Raw genomic sequence first — 10,603 nt, forward strand, 5'->3', positions numbered from 1 at the left:
GCATTCAGGGTGTCAGAACTACTGGGTAACAAGTACGTTGGAGGGGTAGGGAGGCAGGATGTGACACCACAGGGGACAGGTTTGCAGATTTGGTTGGCCAGGTCCAAAACAGACCAAAGGGGTAAGGGTAGATGGGCCAGGTTGGAGGCGGCAGTTCCACAATTGACATGTCTGCTTCAGTGGACCCGATGCTGGTTCAACATGATGGGCGGGACGGGGGTGCGGTGTTTAAACATGAAAATGGACACAATGGGGCCCTTTTTGGGAATCATTCTTTTCAGATTGGAGCTGCAACAGAGGCGTGCAATAGGAGATGGGTCCGGGGGGATATCATGCAATTGGGGCACTGGTCTTCTGATTCCAATTTTTCCCGTTTCAGGTTCTGTGACCGGCCCTCAGGCAGAAGAATTGACCATTTGGATAGTGGGGCACTCTTTTGTCAAATGGGCGCAAGTTCAAGAGTTATTTTTTGGTCCACCTGGGTTTCAATGAACGTTCGTTTAAGGTTGTCTGGAAGGGAAAGGGGTATGCACTGGAAGGAGCTGATCCATTGTCTCAACAGCTGTGGCAGGTGCCTGTACATTTTATTGGTTCACCTTGGGGGAAACTATTTGTGCAGTGAAAAATGGGTTGTTTTGATGGGGGCGATGAAGGATTTGGCCTTGATAAAGGAGCAGTGGGCAGGTTGTCATGTGATGTGGACAGAGTTTGCACCATGCAGGGTGTGGAGGGGTGCCTTGCACCCGAGCGCCATTGACAAATCCAGGTGAAAGGTAAGTACCGAAATGTCCCGTTTTAGTCGAAGCTTAGGTTTTGGTCGAGTTAGCCATAAGGACATTCGTTTCAAGTCAGTGGAGTTTTTCAGGGATGACGATGTGCACTTGTCCAGGCTCTGTATGGATTTATACTTCTTAGAGATCAGGGAGGTTTTTTCCAGGTCTTTGAACGTGCAGAGGCACTCAACATAAGGACACGGGGATTGCATGCAGGTTGGGGGGCAAAAAGGTGGAGAAGATTCTCTCTGCCCACCTTCTGGGTGGCGGGGGTTATTGAAAGTTTGCCAGGGTTGGCAGAAGTTTTTTTGGTTATTGTTGAAGTTGGGTGTATGGACAGGGAAAGGGTAGGCAGGTTATTTTAAGCTCAGTTGGACAAGTTTGTGGATTTACTCTTGTAAAGAGGCAGGTATAGGATGTTGGTTAATTAACGTGTATAATTAAAGGGTTTAATTTTACTTCAATGTTTAAATGGTAATGTCAGGGTGTGGGCGTGTTCAGGGGATCATAGGGGCGGGGTCAGTAACTTGATGTAGTAGTGAGGCTTTAAGTTTTGTAAGGCAGTTGCCATGGATGTTCATTGTGATGTGCACCTGTTTCAATAAAGCGGCATATTTCACACATCAAAATGGTCTTATCTGGTCTGCTTCCCCAATCCCCCTCCCTCCCAACAGAGGATTCTTCTTTGAAACACTCCTGGTTGGCAATCATGGGTGGAGACATCACAGCAGTATGCAACATTTGGCACGATCAGTTCATCAGCAGACATGCGCAAGGTTAGTGGGTAATGACAAAAGCGAGACAACATATACTGGGGTGCTGTGTACCCATAGAGTATTGCAAAATAAACCTTCAAGCAAAGAAGCTGTGAGAGCCAGCTAGCAAAACTGTTTGCTCTGGGAATGACGATTACATAAAATAAAGAAAGTTCATTAGCCCAATTCACTAGTTTACTGAACACGGACATGCCCATGGCATGCTTAGGTTCTAAAGAGCTGCAGGCCAACTCACATCCAACAGTCATAGATTAAGGAAACCATACTTCTGTTGGCCTTAGCCAGGGTATTACTAGAATAGGCGAGTCTTGTAAAGACTTGTGGCTCTAATACAATGAGCATTTGCTTACAGGATCACTCAGTTATGGTTACCTCACTCCAAGGGCAGAAGGCCATGGAGCCCAAGAGCACTATACCCAAACAGAAGAGCCGTCATTACATGGAGATTACACAGAATGCCTCTTAGAATACCATTACACATTCTAAAAAATAGTTGCACACTTTAACTAACACCATTAAGAATCCAACAAAGCTCAGTTTACCTGTGTGTGAATTAGATTCCGCGTTTCCTTATCAGCAGTCAGCTGCTCTGGTGTTCCACAACCAGGAATAAAAAGCAGTAGATTTGAAGTATCTGCTATTTTCAAGTCATAGGTTTTGTCTCCACTGCATAAAACTGCATGCTCATTTTTGTCACCTCTGATTATAAGGCTAGAAAAAAAAGGAAGCACGTCATACAAAACATATTTACCTTTGTACAAAGTATTGGCATAATGAGCCAAGCGATAGATCTCAATCTCAGGGGAATAGGAATATAAATGCAGGAACTTTACCGGGCACCTCACAGGAGTACCTTGGGGCCTTCTCACTTTGCCAGGCAGTGACTGTAAACAAAGTTTTTCTAATAAGGTGCGAGGACGTCACATCAATTAAACATAATTTACAGAATTCTACGTTTACAGATAAAAGTGAAAACTAACTTACTATACACCCTATTAATTTAATAATCACCTACAATGAAAATGTTCCTAGCAAACATAAAATAAAAACTTCCAATTCTATTAAGGACACGGAGGGGAGGATTATGCTTATAATATTTTGGTTCACCTATTATATGTTTTAAACAGCAGCCATTTCAACAGCTTTGATCAAAAAACTAACATTTCCAAAAGACTTAGGGGCATAACACAACAACCAATTATAATAAAGTCAGTCCTAATAAAGTCCATCTTCAGTTTCCACGCTGCCTCTTTTCTTCGTATGAATCACTGCATTTCCACTGCTCACAAATCGTGCTTGGACCCATCATTTCCTAAGACCTTAAAGAGACCCCAGAGGATATATGACTGCATCCAGCAATTCACCACATTGCCAGCTGTACAATTTCTTGTTTACAATTGAACAGTCATATAAAATATTTTAAAAAATCCCAAAAACATTAATTTACAGTCAATCATAATGCGAGCATTCGCAGGGTAACTTAAAATAGCCAGGTACTTACAGAATACAGGGGGGAGGGGCGACCACAGGGACGACTGGTTTGAGAATTTCTCGCTGGGTGGGATAATCTTTGCCTCTGTGTCCTCAATCGAATTGAAACTTATGTTTGCTTGGGAAACTTTCATTCTATGTCAGGACCAGAGACGAGGATGTTGCTAGTTTAAAGCCTGCTGACAGCCAGCTATGCCACATCCATCACCAGTGTGAAATAAAACCTCTCATATGTAGAGTTCGAGGACCAGTCCGCTGCTCTGTGTACTGAGGCATCAACGGCCTCATAAAAATTATCGTCCCAAAGGATGAAGGACATGCCCTCCTCCTCAATATAAGTGTTCTCTGAATCCAGGGATGTGGAATTCCTATAGCCCAACACCCAGGACATATTGTTTGGGGTCAAGGGCAACAAGTTTTCATGTGTATTTTGACCTTGGGACAAGTACGCCAAACCCCTACAGCATAAACCCTTTGGCAGCCAGTTTGCAGTACTACAATATGGATCAGAGAAGGGCACTGTCTGTAGTTAAGGTAATATTTGTGTCCATATGTTAATGCTGCTCAAACTTGTATTTATGGTTTATTATCTGAAATCCTTTATTATTAGGGTGAGCACTCTAAGTAAATGTTGTAAGCTCTGACTGCACTTCTGACAGTGGTTCTAGTATAAATAGGTTTAGCAATATGAGGCTATGTATAATGCTTGATGATTCTTTGCTTTTAAAAAAGAAATTCATAAAAAAGGAAAGCCGGAAAAAAAAACATTTTGCAAAGCTTCTGTGCAAACAGAATTATTTTAAACATGGATGCTACTGGCAGAAAGCAACTCTTAAGTTCCGCCTAGACAGCACATGCACGGCCTCTGAGAGACATGCCTCTGTGAGACATCCTGCCCATAGCTTTCCATATGTTAGCTTCAGAGTCGCTCTCATTTCCTTTGTCCCAGTTCGTCACCACAGGTAAACGTTGTGTCTCCTTCTTCTTGAGTTTGGCCCACCCCTGGAGCAAGGACCAAGTATTTGTGTTCATCTACTACTCCTGTTTTTGGAGAGACTTTTTTCTTTGTGTTCTAGCGCTCCATATGTAAATGTAATGTAAATGTCATGGTATTTATAGAGCTCACTGTCACCAGACGATCACCAGTGGTGTTGCCTATGCGGTTTCCTGGCGCTGAAACTCATACTGCTGTGGAACCCCTCCTGGCTTTCCCTGTGAAGTGTCCACTCCTGGGCACCCCCAGGGTGAAGCCAGACATCCTTAGCGCTGTTGGGGCCGGTGTGGAAGTTAAGCAAGCTATTGCCCAGAGTTGCAGCGTGGGGCCCATGCTTAGAATAGGCACCGAGGCGAGAATTGACGGTCCGAGGAAATTGAGCCCGAGACCCGCCGGGGCGGGAATTGAACCTTGGTCCCTGGTCCGAACTCTGCATCAGGGTCTGCCGCTCTAACCATTGAGCCACACTCCTCCACACCCTGTGTGCCTGTGTTTTCAGTCCATCTCCCATATCTTTTTACATGTAGCTTCTTTTTCCTCCCATCCCCCTATCCTGTACTCTATGCCACTGTACACTATTCTGCACCACTCAACTTTACACCACTACATTGCAATGTACTCTGCACCAATGCACTTTTTCGCCACCCTATGCAGCTACACTCTATGCCACTCTGCTCTTCTCTGCACTACTGAACCACTCGGCGCCACTGCCTTCCATGCCATTTGCTCTTCTCTGCACCATTCTTTGCCACTGCACTCTGCTCTGCACCACTTTACGCCACTATACAGGCCAGTTTGAGTTGGTTTCAGGCTTCGTAAGGAAGCCAATTCAGGGTCTTCAGATGTGTGAGATGTAGTCAAATGTGTTCGAGTCTGTTATGAGCAACCTACCCCATGGACAAGTAAATATTCTATTAAAATCCACACCCCTGCAACTGCAACTTGAATTGATACACAGGACACAGAAGCAATAGTCCGTTTTTACTTGTTTGGACGTATTTGACAGACCGTACTGCAGCCGCTTTACACGCGGAGAATTGACCATGCTTGCTCGCTGTTTTTGGGAAATAAATGTAGCTATACTGGTAAGAATACTACAAATTTATGAAATTTCAAAGATAGCTGTATAGGAGATTTCTGATAGCGTCGAAGGTTAAAATAGTTGTAATTAATTAGGTTTCACATGCCATTCTGTTTGAAGGATGAGGCTATGAGGAAAACAATAAGTACATCACAAGGTGCACGGTGATATATTCTAATTGGGACTAAACTTAAAACTGGAAAACGGGGCTGAGTGCATGGATTCTTATGATACTTTTGGTCATTAGTTAAATAATGTTAAAGTCTGATCACAGTTTTGCATATTTACAGAAAATACACGCAGAACTCTTATGTCCATACCGGTACAGGATCACAACTAGCTTTAAGGTATGGTTTCCCTGCATTAGTCGGGCAAGATGTTTTGTAAGGTTGTTACCAAAGTGGGATCAATACTTTGATAATTATATAGTGGTATTGTGGCTCTTTTTTTTATTTTATTTCCTTGTTTTGCCAGAAACATTTTGACAAACTAACAGGTATCTATTAATGGTGATCATATTATTTCATTCTAGCAATGCAGTTACATTGCTTTGCACATAATGAAGAATCACAATTCGGAGTACGATATCTCCACAGTGCTAATCAGCGCATATGATTAGTTGCTTAGAATTGATAATGTATCTCTAACTGTTACATAGAGCACAACTTGAACATTTATGAACTGTATATTATATGATTACGCATGGGTTTCCACTAAAATGTCACTAATAAGAACAACTAATCAGCAGTGCCACACCAATATCACCGCAATTAAGGTGCAAATGACTAGAAAATTAAGTGTCACATTTCAATGGAATATATTTCTGTATTCTTTTAGCCCTGAGGAAGTCCTAGTTTTTTCCTCTTATGTGACGAAATGCATGTTGACTTGATGGCTAAGGACCAAAGAACAGGGCTTTGCTGGTTAACGACCAAAGACCTGAATACAAAGATTCAAATAATAAAAAGAAACCTGTGAAAATCTCAAACAAATACAAAATAACTTGCATTTGATGTTAGCGTGTGCTGGAGGATAACAGTTGACTATATTCAGAGAAATACTTTGTTAAGAAAAGTTTCAGAATCCTGGAGAGGTTCAATAATCTATCCCATTTTTAAGAGAGGGAAGTCAACCCAGCCAAGTAATCATCGCCTGTTATCCCTTTTGGATATTAAAGCAAAAGAATTTGCAGATTTACAGTAGGAAGATCTTAAAGGCTGGGCAGAAGTAAAAACGTTAATACCCCTGAACCAGACTGGGTTCCAACAAAATCCAGGCTGCACCTCAAACCTGATGACAATCTTGATTCTTATGAACCAGGACGTTCGATCACAGTAATTATCATGAATATGCATTGTTTATTTTAAGGCAACATTGACTTAGTTCCAAGGAAATCTCCATTGAAAAAGTTATTATTAGGGGCAATCCTCTTAAAACTACTGAGAGTAATTGAACTCCTATATACAGATACGTGAACAATGATAAAACTGGGTGATGGCAGGTTTCTCCCTCGAAAAATTAACACCACAATAGGGCTAAAACAAGAACGTGTTTTGGCAGCTTTGTTATTCAATCTGTACATGTTGGACTTCACTCTGGCATTGGACTTTGTAAATGCTCACCCCCCCCCCCCCCCCCCCCCCCGAGTTAAGGGGAAGGCAGTTGTCAAATCTGCTGTACGTTGATGACCTGGTGATGTTAAGCAAAACATGAGTGGGTCTCCAACGGCTGATTAACAAACTTGGTGAGTACACCAGATTTAACAAACTTGAATTGACTTTGGACAAAACACAAATTGTTGTTTTTGGAAAGAGAATTAATAAACCTGGTACCTGACTAGGTGGTGAACACATCAAAAAAGTGTCAGAATACAAGCACCTAGGTGTATGTAAGAGGGGAACTATGTGCAGCCAAGGGAATCAATCAATCAAAAACAAAGCCTGTGCTCTACAATGTGCCTCAAGCGTCTATGGGGTCCCTCCCAGTCTAGAGACAATTCTCCATGTCATGAAGGTGAAATTAATGCAAGCAATAACCTATGGAAGTGAATCAATGATGGGAAAAGTTTCAAAGCTATCGGGCGCCCTTGTGGTGAAAAAAATACAAATCCATCTTTTGCGTGCCAAAAATAGCAATTCAGGCGCAGGTATGGATTGAATTAATCAATCCACAGACAGACAGTGCGCATTCTTTAAATTTTTTTCATAAGCTGAGGGAATCAAAGCCAAACATTCTAGACCACGTTAGCTGGCAGGAACAAGACCCTACCATTTGGCCCATTACCACATCATGGAAAAAGGTCTAGACACTACATAAGTGAGGGAGGCATGGAAACTGTATGTTATCCACAAAGTGCTAAAAAAAACACCTTAATAACCAGCGCACAAGAGCTGAGCAGATTTAAGGATAAAGACCCAGCAGCACAGCGCAGTCACTCCTGGATGGAGATGAACACTTATAATAAGAAAGAAAAAACGTTATCTGAGAACAGATTATTCAAAGCAAGTTTAAGGCATTTCGGTACGGAGACTGCAAATGTTGGATTTTCTTTCGAAGTGGCAAAATCAAATCGCAGATCTAAAATGCAGACGATGCAAAAAAAGGAATGCATCTTGTATGTCTGAGACCCGAGCTTTTAGAAGCTCGCAGGCCGTTATTATGTAAATCATTCAACAATTTGAGGGTGTGGCCTTGCAGGCAGGCCATTACAGAGGAACATTGGACTGGTTGCATTTCTCCTAGTATTCTTGGACAAGCTATGCACTAAGTTGTACAGTAAGCACTAAGGAAGAAACCACTACCTCGTCCAGTTTGGTAAAAAATTCCATGTCGTTCACTTACGTAATTTATGTACATTTGACTGAAAACTAAGAACCGTACAAGATAAGCAAGGATTTGCCACCTGCATGAACTTTAGTGACTATGGCAGTCCCCACCTATGCACCGTTTTTGATTTGAACACTATAAAAGGCAGTTTTATCAATCGTTGATTTTCTTTTTTAGGATTTGCAATGATTTTACCAGACTGCTTTACAATGATTTTAATTAATCGCGCTATATATACATTGTTATTGTTTTATTGGGGGATGGGGGGGAGGGGTAGTACTTCACTCATTTTGTACCAATAGTCCGATTCCTAGAATGCAATCATTTGTTTAATGCAACGTCTGGACAGGATGTGTAGTGTCCCATTGCTGCGGTCACCTGTCCCCCTGTGAACTTACTTAGTGGCAGCATATTTCAAATGTGCAACTTTCAGCCAGTTTTCGATTTTATGAAAATCATTCTCTCTTCTCATACTTTTAAGTTCATACATTTAGTGGTCAAAGAAGAAACGTAAAGTAATGAATAACAGAGCAAAGTTCGACTGGCTAAAATGCCCTTGCTTAAGATGTCACACACGACTTGCGTCCACTTGACATTTATGCCAGGATAAGTTGTAAGAGAAGGAGTTCTCTTTCAAGACGAGCTGTGTACTTGTGTTCAGCGGGGCGAGCTAAGCAGTCACAACCAGTGATGTAAAGTGTGTACCATGCTAAAGAGTGAGGCACGTACACAATTTTGCATTACAGGCTACAGGAGTGACAGCAACACTGGGAGTACCTCTGGCCGCGCTGCACGCTTTCGCAGAGCGTGGGGTCCAGTTCCAGCAGGCTGTACTCCCCGGAGGTCACACTGGGGCTGAAGTTAAGGCAATGCACGGTTTCCAGCAGTTCTTCCGGAACTAGCTTAGCCACTTGCAGAGTAGCGTTCACCTCCTCCCGGGTGCGGCGATCCATGGCGCGAAAGTTCTCTCAGGATCGCACCGGGGAACGGAACAAGATGTTCTTCACTAAGACCATGCTCGAAAGTACGCGCATCCTCAGTGCCTTCAAGGTCTCAAGAAGCGGCCATCCTAAAACCAGGCAAAACAATCATGTTCTGTGTGACGTCACTAAGCTGTGAGCGCGCCGCGCAAACTTCTGCTGCTTTGAACGTGTATTTCGTGGTAATGAGACGGGGCCACTGGGGTGTGAGTGTAATGGCCTCTCTGGCTAGAGATTTTTTTACGTTATCCATGTAGAAACGGCACTACAGGAATACAACAGAATGATCTCATTACATTTTCTATAGGCTACGCTATCAATTATTAATCAAGGTCACGGTTCGATGTGTTACTGAGGGGGGCAGATTGGCCAATAGGGCAATAAGGTAGTGTCCGAAGGGCTGGTTTGACAGGTCAGTGTGTGGGCTTTTTTCGGCTTGTAACTGTTTGTTGGTCTTTTTAGGTCGAGTAATTTATTACTCAAAACTATTGTGTTAGAACAAACTCTCTTGACCAAGCGGATTTCTCACAATGCATGTTGTGTACTGGAGCGTGAAGCTTCCCCAGGCACGCGTTTGGCCTCACTCACACTCCAAATGCCTGCTCCCCCGCCCCCACGCCTCGCACCAGACTTCATTGGAATGCGCTCCACTCGCTCGCTACCCTGCCCCCCCACAAGGCTCTTGAAGCGCGACGCTTCGCCAGCTCTTCCCTCCCACTCGCTCACTCCCCCTCCCACCCCTCCACCCCCACAGCAATGCCGAGAACTTGTTGTTGGCCAGCTGTTACCTCCTTGCTCCCACCTCTGCCCGTATTTGCTTCCTTCCTTCCGGCGCCTGTCACTCCGTCTGAGCACACTCGCTGAGAGTAATGGGCATCCGCTCTTAAGCAATGCTGGTTTTATTTGTCGATTGCTTTGGTGTTAAAATAAAAAAGAACATTGTCACTGTATATGTGGCAATATGCTCCATAATTTGTATTTTCTTGTCCCATAATTTTGTCATTCTTGCCATACAATATGTTTTTAAATGCTGCAAACTTTTATCCCCCTCCTGTGATGTGAAACTAATTTCTGGACGTGGTCACCTATCGCCACCTGCAGGCCAAAACTATGATTTGTGTGCTGTAATCATCTGAACTCGCCACAAGAAAGATCTGAATGGCGTCTGTTGATAGGGTTGTTTTCTTTCTCAATATGAAAGTACGGGTGAATTTGTAAATGATCTTTTGCATTATAAGGCTATATAATGCAATTGCAATAATTACTCTAATTTCCAAACATATTTGATGTACTACGACTCTTGAAAGAAGATGCTGCAACCTAGGGTAGCTGTTAACCAAATGGAGACTAATATTTCAAGCGATTTGAGGATTTTGTCTGTTCACATCAGCTGGTCACTTAGCGCAACTTAGTCCAGTCCAGGAGCAGAAGAGCACCATGTCCAACATTTACGGTACTATCACAGGCGAACCACAGATAAGCATAAAAGGTTTATCCCTTGGCTTTGGTTGCTGGGAGGTTTCTCGTGGTGGGATTGTTGGTGCACTCGGTTGTTTGGACAGCACTTGCTGATTGCGCATTCCTTGTCTGTCTAAAAAGAATTCCACAGCTGAGCGCGAGCCCACAATCCTCTGCCCACCATCCCCCACACAAGGGCCGGATAGAAAGCACACAACTGCGCA

At 43.2% G+C, this 10,603-nt stretch overlaps 1 protein-coding gene across 1 annotated transcript in view; it reads right to left on the minus strand.

Moving 5' to 3' along the window:
• The window catches only part of DSCC1 (DNA replication and sister chromatid cohesion 1), a 169,854-nt gene extending 160,888 nt beyond the window's left edge, over positions 1 to 8,966 (minus strand). The window contains exons 1-2 of the mRNA XM_086966161.1: positions 8,719 to 8,966; positions 2,092 to 2,260 (exon numbers count right to left, since the gene is read on the minus strand). Coding sequence (XP_086822287.1) covers positions 2,092 to 2,260; positions 8,719 to 8,894 — 345 coding nt within the window. The 5' untranslated portion in view covers positions 8,895 to 8,966. The remainder of the gene's footprint in view (positions 1 to 2,091; positions 2,261 to 8,718) is intronic.
• Positions 8,967 to 10,603: the final 1,637 nt, after the last annotated feature.

This window comes from Lissotriton vulgaris, chromosome 4_1 (genome assembly GCF_964263255.1).
Source record: "Lissotriton vulgaris chromosome 4_1, aLisVul1.2, whole genome shotgun sequence".
In the NCBI taxonomy this organism is placed as follows: Eukaryota; Metazoa; Chordata; class Amphibia; order Caudata; family Salamandridae; genus Lissotriton; species Lissotriton vulgaris.